The sequence below is a fragment of the Mytilus galloprovincialis genome, chromosome 6, assembly GCF_965363235.1.
Source record: "Mytilus galloprovincialis chromosome 6, xbMytGall1.hap1.1, whole genome shotgun sequence".
NCBI lineage: Eukaryota > Metazoa > Mollusca > Bivalvia > Mytilida > Mytilidae > Mytilus > Mytilus galloprovincialis.
In genome coordinates, this window is record NC_134843.1 from 5,329,477 (window position 1) to 5,347,460 (window position 17,984).

General features: G+C 31.7%; 1 protein-coding gene across 1 annotated transcript; it reads right to left on the reverse strand.

Annotated features, from left to right (window-relative positions):
- Positions 1 to 6,315: 6,315 nt before the first annotated feature.
- LOC143078781 (glutathione S-transferase theta-1-like) lies at positions 6,316 to 15,383 on the reverse strand. The gene is made up of 4 exons (XM_076253746.1): positions 15,169 to 15,383; positions 8,713 to 8,843; positions 7,700 to 7,819; positions 6,316 to 6,772 (listed from the first exon to the last, which is right to left on the reverse strand). The coding sequence occupies exons 1-4, from the start codon at positions 15,289 to 15,291 to the stop codon at positions 6,412 to 6,414; spliced, it is 735 nt and encodes a 244-aa protein (XP_076109861.1). The 5' UTR covers positions 15,292 to 15,383; the 3' UTR covers positions 6,316 to 6,411.
- Positions 15,384 to 17,984: the final 2,601 nt, after the last annotated feature.

Sequence of the window (17,984 nt, forward strand, 5' to 3'; positions counted from 1 at the left end):
TAGACTATTTACCGGATTTATAATAACACGACTGTTGCAACATGTGGTGCAGGATCTGCTTACCCTTCTGGAGCACCTCATATCACCCCAGTGTTTGGTGGGGTTCGTGCTGCTTAGTCTTAGTTTTCTATGTTGTGTTGTGTACTATTAATTTGTCTATTTGTCTTTTTTTTTTATCCATGGCGTTGTCAGTTTATTTATCTATGAGTTTGACTGTCGCTCTGGTATCTTTCGCCCCTCTTTTTGTTATCCATTCGTTTGATGTGTTTAAGCTTTTGAATTTGTCATTTGATTAGGGACTTTCTTTTTTTGAGTTTTCCTTGGAGTTTGTTAGTTTTTGTTATTTTACTTTTGTGAGAAAGTTTGAATTATTTGTAATTACAGGTTTAAGGAACGTTGTTGATACAAGATGTGTACCCTCTAATAAACCAATGGCAACGTTCATGTTTTGGCAAGAGAAATCCTAAGAGTGAATCTTTCAAAGCAAAATAAGAGATGTACAATAGCATTGTATTTTTAAGATTGTGAGAACGTTTCATTAAATTGTAAATATGGGGTTTAGGAGAAGTTGTAGATACCAAATTGACTAGTAAAACAGATAAAAAATAAAGCAATGGCAGGGTCCCGCATTGGTAAGGACAGCACGAAAATAATCCTTACCAACTGAGCAATGATTGGTATGTTAAAAATCTGAGAAAGCTCATTGATTTAGTATAATTGGTTTTGGAGTAGACTCGGACACAAACGTGAAGTATAGTGTTAAGATATTACGAAGTTCAGGCCATTCCAAAGATAACTAAACAAATTTATTCAGATGAATAAAATGATATTGGGAGTGATAAAGTTCATTCAAAAGGAGGGACGAATGATACCAAAGGGACAGTCAAACTAATAAATCGAAAATAAACTGGCGTTCTCAAAGATTTACACAATTCTGTCAGGCTAATCAGGATCAGTTGGCAAGTACAAATAAAATGCTTCGCTGGCGCACCTTACGACCATGAAGAGTTGGGGCAAGTTAAGACACTACATTTAAGATTGATACAACTCTGAATTAGAATTGTGATATAAAAAAAATGGACACATCATATGCTCTTTAACAGAAGTAATTTGTTCAGAGACCTGAAAAATTGAGTTTGAATTTTATCTTTTTTGGTTGGTTCACTAGTATCCAAATTCTAAATACAAGATTAGATTCAGCATATCCAAGTACACCAAGAAATTAATTTATTGATTGTTAATCGACAAATGTGTGCGATTCATAAAATAAAATAAACATAGAAAACGGAACCCAAAATCTAAAATCTAAATACACGATTGGATTCGGCATATCAAAGAACGTTAAGAATAAAATTTTTGCACACACATAGTTTAGTTTTGAATACTTTGGACCTTAATTTGAATGAGTTTGAAAACAAAGCCCAAAATCCAAAACTATTAATACCGTTACATTGGGCACATAAAAGAACAAAGGAATTAAATTTGTTGATGAAATAAAACAAAGTTTATTTTTTGACCCCAACTTTGACCAACTTGAATACTGTGCCCAAAAAAAATAAAAAAAAATAACAACAACTCATAAACACGCTTAGATCTTGCATATCAAAGAACCCAAAGATTGATTTTTAAATCAAACAAAGTTCACTAATTTGAAAATAAGTCTCAAAATAAAGAAAATAAAATAAATGTTTTGTTTGAATAAGCACTTCAAACTTCAAACTTTTGAAATTATAACTTCAAACTTCTGGCGTATGAAATTATGATCCTGGTACCTTGGATAACTGTTTACACCACTGGGTCGAAGCCACTGCTGGTGGACGTTTCGTCCCCGAGGGTATCACCAGCCCAGTAGTCAGCACTTCGGTGTTGACATGAATATCAATTATATGGTCATTCTAATAAATTTCCTGTTGACAAAACTTTAAATTTGTCGAAAAACCAATGATTTTCTTATCCCAGGAATAGATTACCTTAGCCGGATTTTTGGGTATTCAATGCTCTTCAACTTTGTACTTGTTTGGCTTTATAACTATTTTGATCTGAGCGTCACTGATGAGTCTTATGTAGACGAAACGCGCGTCTGGCGTATGAAATTATTATAATCCTGGTACCTTTGATTACTGTTCAAAGAACACCAATAATTCAATTTTGAATGAAATAAAAAAACGTTTACTTTTGAACCCTTTGGACTTAATATGGAATATTTGTTATTAAAAAAACAGGACCGAAAATCCAAATTCAGTACACCCATTTAGACTCGGTATAATGCAAATATCAAGACTTTGAATTAAATCTCATCGCAAGAAAATGTTCAGGAATCAAGAAATAAGCAATGTATACAAAGTTTTACAAAAGTATTGTTATTGGCCCCTTTTCCAAAATCTTTAGGGTCATTACACCAAAAATCAACCCAAACTTTGCTTTTCTGATATAAAACCTTGCAGCACAATTAAAAATCAATCCAAAACCTTATGTTCAAGTAATTGTCCAGAAACTAGAAAGTCTCATTTTTTTGGCTCTTAAAACTATATTAAACGTTTTCAGCCATGACCCATAAATAAATCCAAACTTTCCTTTTGAAGTATGGAACCATGTGGTAAATTTCACAGGGATCTTTACTCCTTTGCAAAAGTTTTTGTCCTGCAACATTAGAATTCATATTGATGGCTCATTTCTGGCTCTTAATACTAAACAGCTACGACATTAACCTCCCTCATAAATCCCGACCTTTCAATTGTGGTATGGAACCTTGTGCTGAAATCTAATAGAGATCCATACACTTATACTCAAGTTATTGTCTGTTTACCAGAAAATAATTGTGAATGGCCCCTTTTTGGACCTTAATTACAAAACTGCTACTACAATAACCATATACTAAACCTTTCATACAGGTCCACACACTTATACTCAAGTTATTATCTACGAACTAATTTATTGTCTATGAACCAGTAAAAAATTCTGTTTTTGGACCCTTTTTGACCGCCAATAAACAAAACGTCTACAATACAAAAAAGAAAGGAGTAGGTCCGGTAAGGGCCGATTTTGGCCTAAATTTTCAAGTTCATCTGAGGAAACACTTTTTATACACTAACGTGTCTATTTCAATTGATTCAATTAGTTTATGTGAAAGATTTTAACTGATTAAGTCATTCAAAACGCTCCGATTCAAGCTTAAATATGGAAAATCTATCAAATATGCCAAAAATCGTCACTTTTCAGATGGTTTTTGTCAAAAATGAAAGTGGTCGTGTTCATCCTCAACCTTTATATATGTTATGGTTTATCATCAAATACAACTTACATTTCAATATTATGAATGAAAACGAATGCGGCCACTTTCATTTAAGACGGAAACCGTCTAAAATTTAACTAAAATGCTAAAATTGTGAAGATTTCAGTAATTTAGCAAGACTTTATGATGCTAGTACCCGATATATGTGCATTGTATTGTCAAAAACAGCCCATATTTATGTAGCAGAATCATCCTACTTTCCAATAAATAGCTTATCGATTACATTATCACAATTTTGTAAAACTGCTATATTTTGGGGCCAAAAAGGAATCTTACTGAACCTACTCCTTTGCGGTCGTATAAAAAACCACTTAGTGTTATCAAACAATAGAGTTGTTTCATTAGCACTCACACCACATCTTCTTATATTTATATACATGTATGAATATTTTCCAAATATTTTTCTTTCATTTGTTACAAACTAATATCTACAACTAATCTATTGTTGTCAACAACTTTATCTATTGTGATGAAAAATATCATTTGATAAAAATGAATTATTATCTTAAAAAACCTCTATAATTGTAAAATAATATAATGTAAGGCACAACAGTAAAAATTTCACTTACCTAAATATTCACTTCAACAGACAAAGGTTTATCTTATTTTTATGGAATTTTCAACCATAAAAAGCATTTCGTACTTGTTAATATTAACAGTCTTTAAATAGAACACAATGCATACACAATTATGACTAAAATTAATATATCGGAATCCGCATAATCTATTTAAATCAATTACTCAACTTAGAATTTCTAATAGTTATGCAATACATCTATTACATATTTAATATAGCAAAGTTTCTGACACAAAATGAAAGTATTCAAATTCTGAAGAAATCCAACAAAACCTACTTTTGGACACTTTGAACCTCAATGTGAACAAAAAAGATAACAAGACAAAAATCTAGAATCTACATGCACCCGAAATGTAATTTTGAACTTCAAAACTGTGCCCTACACAAACCAACTAATTATATTTAAAAAAGAAGATGTGGTATACTTAGATTCAGCATATCATAGACTCCCAAGAATTATTTTTGTTAAAAACAAACCAAGTTTAATTTTTGGATGCTTTGGAACTTAGTGTAGACCAGTTTGAAAACGGGCCTAGAATCAAAAAGTCAAAGCACGGTTAAATTGCACACATTAAAGAACACCAATGATTTAACAAAGTTTAATTTTGGACCCCGAATTTTAGACCCCGATTAAGACCATTTGAAAACCAAGCCCAAAATCAAAAATCTAAAACACTGATTGGGGTTTCAAATAACAGCAATAATTCATTTTTTGATGGAATCAAATAAAGTTTATCTATTATATAGTCATTTTATAAAATTTACTGTTTGCAAAAGTATGCATTATTCTAAATAAAAAGGATGCTCTTAACCCAGGCAGAAAACCCTAGCCGTATTGGTCGCAACGTTTTGGAACTTTTGGTCCTCTTTGTAATTTCAACTTTGTACTTTTTCGAAATATTTTCATCTGAGCGTCGCTGGTTAGTCTTGTGCATGTGGACACGCACGTCTGGCGTATTAAATTTTAATCTGATACCTTTTGTTAGTTTAAACATATTTTATTGTTCAAAACAGGTGTTAGCTATTATTCGTGTGTTTCTCTGTCCTTTATGTTCTCCCATTTATTTGTATTGTAGTCCTGTCATGTAATGTTTGGCATGCCACAAATCCAGGTTCAACCCACCATTTTTTTTTCTTAAAATGTCCTGTACCAAGTCAGGAAAATGGCCATTGTTATATTATAGTTCGTTTCTGTGTGTGTTACATTTTAATGTTGTGTTTCTGTTTTGTCGTAGTTTTCCTCTTGTATTTGATGCGTTTCCCTCAGTTTTAGTTTGTAACCCGGATTTGTCCTTTTTTCAATCGATTTATGAATTCCGAACAGCGGTATACTACTGTTGCCTTTATTTATTCTGAATTCTTTGGACCTTAATGAGGACCAATTTGAAAACAAGCCCGAAAATGAAAAAAATCTAAATACATCATTATATTTAGCATATCAAAGAACATAAAAAAATGATTTTTTGATGAAATTTATTGAACTTTGAACCTTAATATGGATCAATGCAAAAACAGACCTCGATCCAAACAATAAATACCCAATTAGATTTAGCAAATTAAGGAACCCCAAGAATTCAAGACTTTGAATTGAACCCCATTTGAAATTGCTAAAGAAGTCAGAATTGCAAACAAAGTATTACAAAAGAATTATTTTTGGCCCCTTTTAACTAAACCGTTACGGTCATAACCCATTAAATCAACCCTAGAATTAACTTATACACACATAAGTGTCCTGAAACTTGAAAAATGTTTCTTTTTAGCTCCCTTTTGGCTGATAATTCCTAAATATTTACGTAAATAACGCTAAAAAAATTATAAACTTCATATTGTGCTATGGAACCTTATGCTAAATTCTTATGAACCAGACAAATAATTGGTTTTAATAGGCCATTTTTGTCCCTTAATTCCAAAGCAGCTGTGACAATAACCCCCCAAAAATTAATCCAAACCTTTGTATTGTAGTGTGGAACCTTGTGCGAAATTTTAAGACATAATATAACTTATACTCAAGATATTTTTTTAAAACCAGACACACAATTATTTTGTATCCTCTCTGGCTCCTAAATGCAAAACAACTACGACACTTATCCTACATTTATTGAATGCGAACAAATCAATTTTCTACGAACCAGGAAAACTGACCTTTTTTGGCCCCTTATTGCTAAAGTGCTGAGACAAACCATCCAAAAACAATCCCAGTCATCATTTAGTGATAAGGAACCGTGTGCTAATATACTCAAGTTATTGTCTGGGAATAAAGATGTTTTCGATGCCGACACTGACATCGCCATAACATAATACGAGCGCAAATTTTGTTTGCAGTATACAAAAGTAGTACTAAAGCACGAAATAACGAATGAACAGACTGGCGGACTCCCTGAATCACTATATACCACTGCTTAAAGAATCAGCGTATACTAAATTAACTCTACCAGAATTTATAACATATTTTGGCAAACAAATTTAATCAGAAACGGTGCAAGCAGACGAAGAAATTCTTATAACATACTGTATCTTTTGATTCATTTTATAAGAAAAACGCTTAGTCGTATATCAAACTTGATCTTTGAATATCCTTCACAAAGTCGGCATGTGTTACGTGAACTTCGTCCCAGAAATGATGTTGTTTAACTCTTGTTAACCATGCTTCCACTTTCGGCCACATTTTGTAATTAAAGTTTGTCCATTCCAAGAGCACTAAAACAGTTGCTACAGATGTATCTGCAATAGTTGTCCTTGGGCCTGTTAGATATTTGTTATTCATGAGATACCGATTTTCAATAACTTCCAGAAGCTTTGTCACTTGACGCAGTCCATGTTCAATCAAACACTCATTTGACTCTGTCGTTTTAAGACTGTAGTAGTCCAAAAATTGTGGGTAAATGTAAGAATAACCAATTACCCTGAAAAAAATTTAATTTTAGATATTTACAGCAATATGTTTTGTACTTTTAGATGCAGCTATTGTTAAAATACCATATATACATATTAAGCAAAAAAAAAAAAAACCCAAATTAACAATAATGCGTTAAAGGTGTATGCTTTGTTATTTTTTAATCCTTGATGCAAATAAACTCATCATAGATATCAGGAAGCCTGATGCGCGTTTCTTAGATACAAAAGACTCATCAGTGACGCTCGAATAAAAAAGTTAAAAAGGCAATATAACAGAGAGGCAATGCAAATTCGTTAGTTCAAAAAAGACAGACAATCCAGAGTCCGAATGAAAACAAGAAGTTGCACGTGTTGTCATTCTAAGCGTACTGTTACTGGAGAAAAGTGTGACCAAAATATCAAGTTCGTTCAACCTATTGAAAAATATAAGATATCGGTATATATGAAGAAGCCGTTCCTTTGGTTCATGCTCAGTAAGCTGGGTATTCACAACATTCTCTAGAAAATGAATAGTTACGTCTTTAAATTTTGATTTAATGACTTGAAGAGTCGTGGTGTAGTGGTTAGTGCATCGGACACTAACACAAATGTTCCTGGTTCGATTCCCGTTCGGGATGAAAATTTCAGGAACTCAATTTTCGGCTCTCCCTAATTGACACCATTTGCGAGTATGGTCTGGAGGAAACGATGATAGTCCGTTGGAAGGGGACGATAAATGGCTGACCCATGTTAAGAGAGAGCCATATCTCTTGCACGTTAAATACACCTTTGTAGCTTTCGAAAAATATTAGGATAATGCCGCTACAAGGCAGCACTCGCACCCGCAATGTGGAAAGGGATTAATATTAGTTGCAAAACTTGTTTCCCAATCCACTATAAATAAATATGTTTAAACTAAAAGGAAAATGAAAAAAAAAAATAGTATACAAATATACCTGTGTACTTCACTAAAGCACCAACTAATGACTGATTCAGATAACATTTGCTGCTGAAGACTTAATCCATATCCGGCATAATTTGTATACTTCATCGCTAGGTATCGCAAAATAGCTTGTCTGTAAAATACAATTCAGAAATGTACAAAAGGAAAAACATCAAGTTTCTTTATTAATATGTACTGTGAACTTTTCTCCACTAATTTTACCAAGGCTCAAGGTTGTTAGGTACTGTGGATTAATTTATTTTCGTGGGCTATGTTTTGGACCGTTTTGTTGGTTACTCTAAAACGTGTTATACCTTTGTTCTCGAGCATACCAAATGAAAGAGTTTATGTAGTAGGGCTAATTTTCCTGAGATTTATTTCACGTCTAGACCTTTCAATCAATAGTCAAATGCATAGTATTGTATAGTGTGTATAGTCTTTCCGATACAAATTATTTCGTTTTTGTTAACGTCATTCGATGCAAATCTGACAAAACTTATAAGACTCCCGTATAGCAGTTATGTAAAATATACCGTGTCACCATGACTTATTCATACATACTAGGTTTCGAAAAAAAGATGCTCTAGACTACTGCAAATTATAAGTGCTAATCTAGAGAACGTAATGATCAGGATTATAGATCAGAACTTAAAAAGACATGACCTTTTCCATTGGTATAATAAATGGAAAAGACCTATTATTGCTGTTTTAACTAATGCTGGTGCAAAAAAAAGTCAAAGAGTGGAGGCATATTTCTTTACTTATGTATATATATAAATATATATAAAAATAACATTTAACGGTATGTGTATGTCGAAAACTTGGGTCTCTTCAGTGATTCACAAGGACAACAGATATTTCAATGAAAAACTTTATAAAATGTGTGCAAAACTAGAGAAGATTTATTCCTTAGTTCTAAATAGTTGAGAAGTACATCATATGATAAGATTGAATGTTAGAAAATATATTTCTGAGAAATGAAAGTAAGTTTATTGAGTTTTTTGTTGTTGTTAATAAAATAGATACCCTTCAAAAACAACGATGTCTCCATCTACTAGTAAAGGAACTTCCTGATGAGAATGACTTTTGAACACTTCGGGTATCTTCGTAGAATGCTTTGAGAAGTCTACATCATGTAAAATGTGTGGAATTTCGTGCTGAAAACAACAGAACAAAAAGATAACAACCGTATGTAATTATGAAAAGCAGTAGACATCACACATTGATTGGAGAATATTGTGAAGAAAATAACAAAAGATAATAAAAATATATAACTAGACCACGAATATATTTCTCCAACTACGCATACTTTTTTGCATTAGCTTGTGACAATTAATAAAAATACAGATTGTCACAGACATTGAAAAGTCCCTTCTTTTTTTGCTCGGACTCGTACTGCTTAATCTTAAGATTTCTTTGAAGTGTTTTATGAACTATTGTGATTTTTGTTTCCCCCTTTTATTAAGAAAAGACTTACATATTCTTTTCTACTTTAGACTTTTCTTCATCCCTTAAGTATAGTCTTTCTTTTTCTAAATATAATACACCAATGAGCTACACCAGTCGATAAATGTTATGGAATGGGCTGAAAAATCTTGGTTAATTTTATTACTAAAAAAAGTTAATCGGGAGATACCAAGAACTTGTTGGTAAATATTCAGTAACAACTTCACAATAACAATTGATGGTCTTCAAGTATAGATTCTAGGTTCTAACGTTGTTTCTCATCTGAATTACGTGTCAATTGTGTGTTTTTTTTTGCCTTTGTAAATTATTAACCTTTACAGTTAAGTAATTTTGGTAATATTCGTTTGGCGTGCCTGGGTACATAAGCCAGCCGCTAATGTGTTGTTGTGCGGTGGTCATTTTTGTTTTGTATTCCGGTCTTTAACTTCTTTTATATATATATATATTGTTTTTAAGTGATTAGAATTATAACACAATGTTGACTGCTGTACCTGTTTCTTTGATGTGTTTTTCATCTATTATGTATGTTAGTTTACACATTGTTGCCAATATAATGAAATTGTATGCCTCTTTCAAACAATTGGAAGTTTAGCTAGCTATAAAACCTGGTTTAATTCATCAGTTTGTACCTCAGGGAATGCTTTGACCAAATCAGGACAAGTGGCGGACAAATTAAAACAATTCAATGCAAACCAGATAAAACACAAATCTACAGAGCCGAAAATTCATAAAAGTTGTGCCACATACGAGTAAAGAAATTTATATGGGGGTAGAAAATTTACAGAAAATGAACATCATAATAGTTCATGTCAGTATAAAAGTGATGACTGCCGGGCTGGTGATACCCTCGGGTACGAGAGGTTTATAAGCAGTGGTATGTGACCAAGAATATATATTCAAACGTCATTAAAAAATTCATCATATAGAATCTCTTTATTTCTTATTGAATGACTTTTCCAGTATTACTTTAGATATTTAATAAGTTACTACAGGATATTTACAAAACCAACATAAAGTTACCTAAGACGTTTATGATTGAATTATTTTCGTGAATTGAAATACCATCTATGAAGAAATATCTTATCATACAATTTATCCGTTTGTAATTCTATAACTAGTTAATTTTTCTGCAGTCTATTTATGATAGAATTATAAAACCTGTAAAATTTTGGATGAACTCTTTTTAACCTATGAATTTCTTGTGAAGATATCAGTACAATAGGGATTTTAATTTCAAGTGTTCCAAAAAATGCCACCATACTGTTCCCTGGATGAAAATACTAAATCTCAAATAGATCCATAATAAAAGAAGATATTTATACACTTTAATTGGCATTTATTTTTTTTCTATTTTAATTCAAATCGCTGCACTATAGGTTGCATTTCTGTAAATATTGACAATGCAATTTCCCATAGGAACTCCTTTTACGGCTAAAACTGTACCACTTTTACTATGAAGTTTTGAAAAAAATCTTATCCTAGAATTGAAAGTTCATATGCACCACAATTTTTTTCAAAGGTCAAAATATAGGGCTGTGCGGCATATTTTCAACGTTTATATGCCCTGAACTTCGCAGAGTTTAAACTTACACTAATTTTCTTAACTACCCCTACCTCGAATGAAAGGTTACCACAGATTTCAATGTAAACAATATGCACGTGTTTATTTACTGGTAACATTCCCAAGTTCTGTCTCTGCGATATGGAACACAGAGAGCATAACTGGGAACCAGTATGTAAACAAAATGAATTTTCTATGAATATTCAATTACTCCCCAAAAGAGGCGTGTTTTGAGAAACAGCTGTATTTACAAAGTGCAACCTTTAAATAAAACTGCATACAAAAGGAAAATATGATTTGAGTATAAACGATGTTTGATCTATAAATTTTGAATTTAACAAAATGGATGACTATTTTCTCTTGCGAAATGCACAACAGCGTATGGCGGCCCTTTAGTTACAAGTGACTACAGAAATTAACAAGAATACATTTTTTTTTTCGTTGTGGTCTAAGTGAATATCTGATGTAACCCTTTTAAAGATATGACTTTTTTAAAAAGGAAGATATTGCTATTCCTTATTTGGTTGATCCAGAACTTTTTAAAAGGGGGCACTGACTGCCATAAGACGGGGCCTGCTATAGTCATCTTCTGTGATTCCTCATATAATCAACTAAATGTTCCCATGAAGCGCCCCCCTTTTTTCCCCCGCTGGATCCGCCGGTGGCCTTGTTCATTGCAAACGTATTGATCATCAGTTTCATTTTGACATTTTTTTTCTGTCTTATAATTATGTAACTTAATATATGATTAGGAAGTGTTTTTTTCCTTCTTCTTACATTTACCCTTGATTTCAATTGAGTAGTTCCCCGCCCTCCTATTCACAAATTGCTCTGTAAATAAAGAACAAGTCTGGTTTTAAATCAAAAGTTATTAACATAGAATTTTGTTTACTAATATTTTCCAGTTATGTGTGTAGCATAATTATAGTATATTGTAAAATTAAATAAGAGATATTAAAATAACAAACAGAGAGTATCTTAAGTAGTTATTTTAACCGATTATTTCTGTACTAGTTCTGTATTTATGAACATAATGATATGTTGATGAATTGCCTCGTCTTAATATGTACATTTAAATGGGATTTGAAAATAACTGTTAATTACTATATTCGGAATACTAGAAATACGATAAATTTCCTAAATTTTAAGTGATTTTCAAGGAGGAAATTCATGTGGGTATCGGGTATCGACCAAAATAAGGCCTAAACTTGTTTAGAATACCTTTAATATCTATCAACTTATTAAAGAGGATTTTATTTTCAGCACATAAAACTTCTCTGTTGACGTACACTTGTACTTTGAATTTTAAACATTTGTAACATGGCTTACATTGAAACATAAATATTTTCATATAACATAACAACCAGTGGAAAAAAGAAAGACACACTGGTAAACATTTAAACATTTAGTGAATACCTATGGAAATTAAGGTAATTAAAATCAAATAGTGAATGAAAAGCCCCAGTACTCTTTGAAATTCAATTTGATTATTTTCCTGAATAAATTATTCAAACAAAATGCGTACTCAGCCTACACATAAAGCATGTTTTGGGGTTAAACACCCGTTTTGTTCATATATTTAATAGTATGGGGAAAATTTCAACTAACATCTCAAATATACGACTTTAAGAGTTGACTTTTGTTACAGGTGGAAAATTTCATAAAATATTTCAAAATTAATAAAATTTTAAGAAACAATCGCACTCTCTGTTAGTGTAATGTATATGAGTACAAATCTTCGCTAGCCAATAGTAACGATCCAAGAGTGGACTGGATCGTAACCCTTGGCTAGCAAAGATGATCAAAACTACAATTTTATGTAATTCGTGATGACAATGAATCGTATTATTAGTAACCTAATATGTACTTAAAAAGCGGTATTATTATTTTTATAATATCCACGTAAATGCACAGATGAAAATGCGATTATAACCAGATGACTCTTGTGTCATGCCAAATGTTTCAAACTTTAAATAAGCATGTTCCTTGTTAGTTCTAAAGATGAATAACAAGGCTTAATTAAAGTCAAATTTTATTACACAAGTACATTTTCCGCTAAAGACTTCACATATTATAATCGAGCAATTTTTACGGATTTTACACAGAAACTTCCTAGGCAGACAGAAAAGAAGTTAGCAATATCATCACTTCACTTTACGCTATATAGATGACGTTTCTTTCACTAAATGATTCAAACATTATGTTGAACGCCTCTATTCCATCGAACTTGAGATAATGGACAAATAGATACAGTTAAGTTGGTATCTTATATCTTGACTTACCACTAGACGTTGCTCATGAGGGTCGACTGAAAACAAAACTTTACGTCAAAAGAGATGAGTATATAAACTCATCATAGATACCAGGACTAAATTTTGTATATACGCCAGACGCGCGTTTCGTCTACAAAAGACTCATCAGTGATGATATTCCAAGGTTTGTATTTCGTATCATGATTTCCTTGATTGATCGGTCGCTGCTCAGAAAGAAATTTTAAAGCAAGAGTTCCAAGTGGTGAGGTTGAAATAGTCCATTTGTAGATTTACGCCATACCCAGTTGGTTGACCGTTATGGAATATTAATTTGACAGATGACAAAAGATATATATTCCAACTGTCGTAATTGCAATCCCGTCCCCTTTCCGCAAATGTGACCGTCCGAAATAGACTTATTTCCGCTAAGTCCGATACATGCAGGTAGAAGAGCAAATAATTATATTGTCGGAGTCAGCATAGATGTCGCATCTTCTTGCTCACTGAATCTTTGTGATTATGCATGATTAAGCAAATTATTAGACATTAATTTGCATCGCTTATTGTTCAATCTTACCAAATTAAGACAACAGTAGTTAAAGATATTCAAATATAATTAATCGATTATAAAGACAAATTATGGTTACACACAGAAACTGAAGCTACTGTATGCCCTTCAAAAGTACTAGCGAGACGAGGTTCGTCGACATATGTCTATCAACAAAGTCAACTTTATAACTATTTTGATCTGAGCGTCAGTGGTGAGTCTTATGAAGACGAAACGCGCGTCTGGCGTACTAAATCATAATCCTGGTACCTTTGATAACTATTGCTGTATGTGAACTCTTCAAAATGCAAGTCTACTATAATAATTTATTGATTTTAATCCTTTTTATCAATAATTATTCTACATTACAGTTAAGTATATTAGATTTTGAAATATGTTGCCTAGGAGCCTTCCTCTTGATCTTTAACCCAGAAAATCTATTTGAAAGCAATACAATTTGTGTTTATGACTAATTTGCTAATTCATATAGAAAAAGAAATGTATACTATTAAACATTTTATTGAACCTTTTTAATTGAATTAAAGTTAAAATTTAAATAATATGGTATATTCATTTAAGCCTTTAACAAAAAGTAAATAATTCTATTTCTTTGGTTGATTCCAGTTAACATAGAAAAATGTTAAATGATATGTGATAAGTAGATAGGTAAATATCAAAAATTATATCCTTTTGATGTGCACTGCGTCACGAAATGCCAAAGTTCCGCCTGAGAATAATATTAAATGTTGAATTTAAACCGATGTTGTGTACTTATGTCTTTCAAAACAAAAAAGTTTAAGGAAGGCAAATAAGTTATATGGGTATATCTTTGATATTTTTTTTATTTATGGTCTTTGAATTCTGAAATTTATAAGCAGAATTTGATTTGTTTTTTGTCCGTTCGGGATTATGGATGTTTTTAAACTTTGCGTTTGTCCTTTATATTTTGTGTATTTCCATTTTATAAATTATACTATTATATATATAATGTATAATTCTAGTGATAAGCAGATGTTTGCTTTCTTTCCTTTTTGTTTTAGTGAACACATTACCTGGTGACAGTCATACTATATATCCTTAAATATATATCTTATTTACATTATATTGTCTACGTTTTCTGAGACACGTTTGCACTGAGAAACTCGTACTTTAAATCATCTATTTATCATTACAGTTATTTGATCAAGACTGTTATATAAGAAGGTCATATTGCATAATATCTATTACTTATTATGAACATTAGTTTTTTTTGTACATAAAAAATCATATTGAATTACAGGATTTAATTTGTTTAAACTTTACAACAACCTTTTTTCGCTTTTTTTTATTCATTCCATCATCATAAAAATAGAATAGACAGGGATAGAAATTAATTTACAAAAGAATGATTTATTTATTAAAAGAATATTTATTTATTTATATAGTTTTCGATGTGTTGACAAACCTGTAGCAGATATAGCAATACTGCTCTACATAGTGGTGATATTATGAAAATTTAATTTGTTATAACTTCACATACATTTTCTTTTTCGTTTTTTAAATTTTCATTCTATCATCATAAAAATGAGATACTAGTAGATAGGATTGTAAAAAAAAGGTATACAAAACTATGAATTATTTGTTTAATGAATAAAGTTTTCGATTTTCTGACTAACCTGTAATAGATATAACCATACTGCTCTGCATGGTGGTGATATTCTAATGAGGTATAATTCCATAGGACCTTTATCATGTTTATGAAATCCGTTTATCTTTTTCTCATCAACTCCGTTTTCCATAGTTTTTTATAGAGTACTTTCACATGCTTCTATCTTATCTGAAATTTAAACTTTAGTATGATACAACCTATATCAATACTACTTGATTTTAGAAAAATAAATTAACGGTTGATTTGAGATCTTTAAAACCACAAGTATTGACTGAAATGCTTATCTTTTTTCAACCAACAGGTACAGTACTTATATGTGTTTTTTTTTGTGTTCATAAAAGATAGGACCTTGAATTTCGTAAAAAATCTTGGTTTCATTAATTAAGTCATTAATTCGTAATTTTCAAATCTGGGGTAAATAATGTACATAATTATTTAAACGATTTTGTAGATAACCATCATTAAATGTTGTAAACATTTTTGACATCACGCAATATAAGTCGTAAACAATTTGTTTAAACTTCTAAAAGGCAGTTAGTCCAAACCAACAGTAATATAAAACCTTACAAGAAACATATTATAGAAACATTACAGGTAATGTATTTAACTATATATGCTGGTGTTATGTTACTACAAGAGAATGGTACGTTTCATTAAACGGAATTGACCCTAGTGTAGATGCCACAATGCCCAATGAGACATTTCTGATTCTACTCATAACTTCAGTTCTATAAGAAGTCGTTTCACTGGTTGATATAATGATTCTTTTTCTTTGTCACACGAATAATTAATTTTGAGGAATTCTCGAACTAAAACATAACTGACATCGTCATATGTATCTAATAGGAAATAATGTTGCTGCATAAAAAACGTATTACAAAAGTACCCAACTCAAAAGTAAATTCAAAAAGTGTAAGTTCACAAAAACTGACAAACCAAACATTGTCAACAAACGGAACGAAACAAATTGCATATTTTCCAAGAAAATGGTAGATTTAAGTTGGTTTTACAACTAGATAAACCTCCAAATTGTATGACAGTTAATTATTGGTCCGTTATATTGGCAAAATTGGGTCAGGTACCCAAACATACATTAAAGTTAATATAGCAATAATTGAGATACAGCAACCAAAAACTGTGTAAACGTATATCATGGATAGTTTAGTCTTTCTGGGGTTTTAAATAAACTCAGCTTCGTATGAGAATAAGAACAGATATACTAGCGGGGACGTGCAATTGAAACCTTATGAAAAATACCGATTTTCACCAGGGATATCAAATCTCTATGAATACTGTCGAACAAAGATTTTTCTACCGACATCAGGACTGGTTCTTCTTATTATGTTTTTGGTTAAATGGTTTTGGTATGCCCTGAAATTCCCATATCTGTATCAACGTAAATATCAAAATAAAGAGAGTATACAATATCACAAAAGATGTACTATTTTAGGCACCTTTCCGCTATCTAGACACACGACTTACATCTAATACCGATACATATGCTCACCTCTCTTTATGTTATAATATGTCTTATTTTGGTAATGAGCTGAAAGTTATGCAACAAACTACTTCACGCGATGAAAATAAAATACTAATCATATGCCTGTACTTGAGCAATTATACGAAACAACTCCTCCAGTTTTTAATTGTTACTCTCGATTTGATTTCTTAATCCGACATCGGTTTCAGACTTTGTGTATTGTTGTGTTTGTTTTTTCTATATTGGAATGTATAGAGGTAGGGTTGATATCTCAATAAACATTATAAACATTAAGAAAAAAACTATTCTGACGAAGACCCATTGCTGGCATTGGGCTGTTTTCTTCTCTTTTGTCCGGTGGTTGTCTGCTTGACACTTTCTTCATTTCCATTCTCAATTTCATAAACAGATTTGAACATCGGCAAACGACTGTTTTCCTAATCTATCTTAATTAGTATAGACAATATTGCAATTGTGTAGTAAATAAATGTTTTTGTTTATCCTTTGTGTTATCATTTTTAATATACTAAATTGGGAAAAAAAACCGTCTACCTGGTCTGTTTGACCCTGAAATAGTTATTTTCCACACAAATGCTAATTACAGTAACAGACTACCTGTTTTAGGTACAGACCCTACTTTTTAAATAACTACAATGATTCAAAAAAAAATTAGACCGCTTATGATTTCATCAAAATGATGGGCTGTTTGATTGGTAACACCTTTGCGGAGTTTGAATGATTGATATTTATAAAAGGCAACTGGGTTTCCTATTGGTACTAGTTGTGCACGCCTACTGGCCGACTTGTTTTGATACTCATATGAAGCATTATTTACAAAGTCCTGTCGTCTCATATACCCCAGTGCACTTGAGGTTATTGACAGTTCAAGAACTGTAAGGTATGCTTCATATCTTGATGTTTTTCTTTCAATTGATTGATTGATTGATTGATTGATTGTTGGTTGCTTAATGTCCAGTGGCAAATATTTCGTGCATATTCAGGACGAGAACAAATTAACAATAAACACAATAGGTAGGTTGTTATAATAGAGGATGATGGTCGGGGAAATTTAGACTGCCACTGGAAAAAGAGGGTATATTGGATAGGGACCGAAATTTTGCCTTGCAACAGGCCACCTACAGACCCCTCAGAGAGTTGTTGCAAGGGTTCTTAACGTGCAAAGAGCGTGGCACTCTCTTTATCTTTCAATTGAACGAAAGTACTTAATTGTTATATGATAAAGACATAATCCTTCAATCACTTTAGTTGAGGTCAGGCTGGCATTTCAGTAACTGCTAGTCCTTTATTAATTTATGTATCATTGTAATTTTGATTAATTTCTT

What these genes read in the sequence shown, in the direction of transcription:
- LOC143078781 (XM_076253746.1), bottom strand. Translation starts at nt 15,291, where the DNA reads ATGGAAAACGGAGTTGATGAGAAAAAGATAAACGGATTTCATAAACAT. An exon ending in GACATCGTTGTTTTTGAAGG is followed by an intron (nt 7,820 to 8,712) that starts GTATCTATTTTA and finishes TGTATTTTACAG; the next exon opens with ACAAGCTATTTTGCGATACC. An exon ending in TGCTTTAGTGAAGTACACAG is followed by an intron (nt 6,773 to 7,699) that starts GTATATTTGTAT and finishes AATTTTTTTCAG; the next exon opens with GGTAATTGGTTATTCTTACA.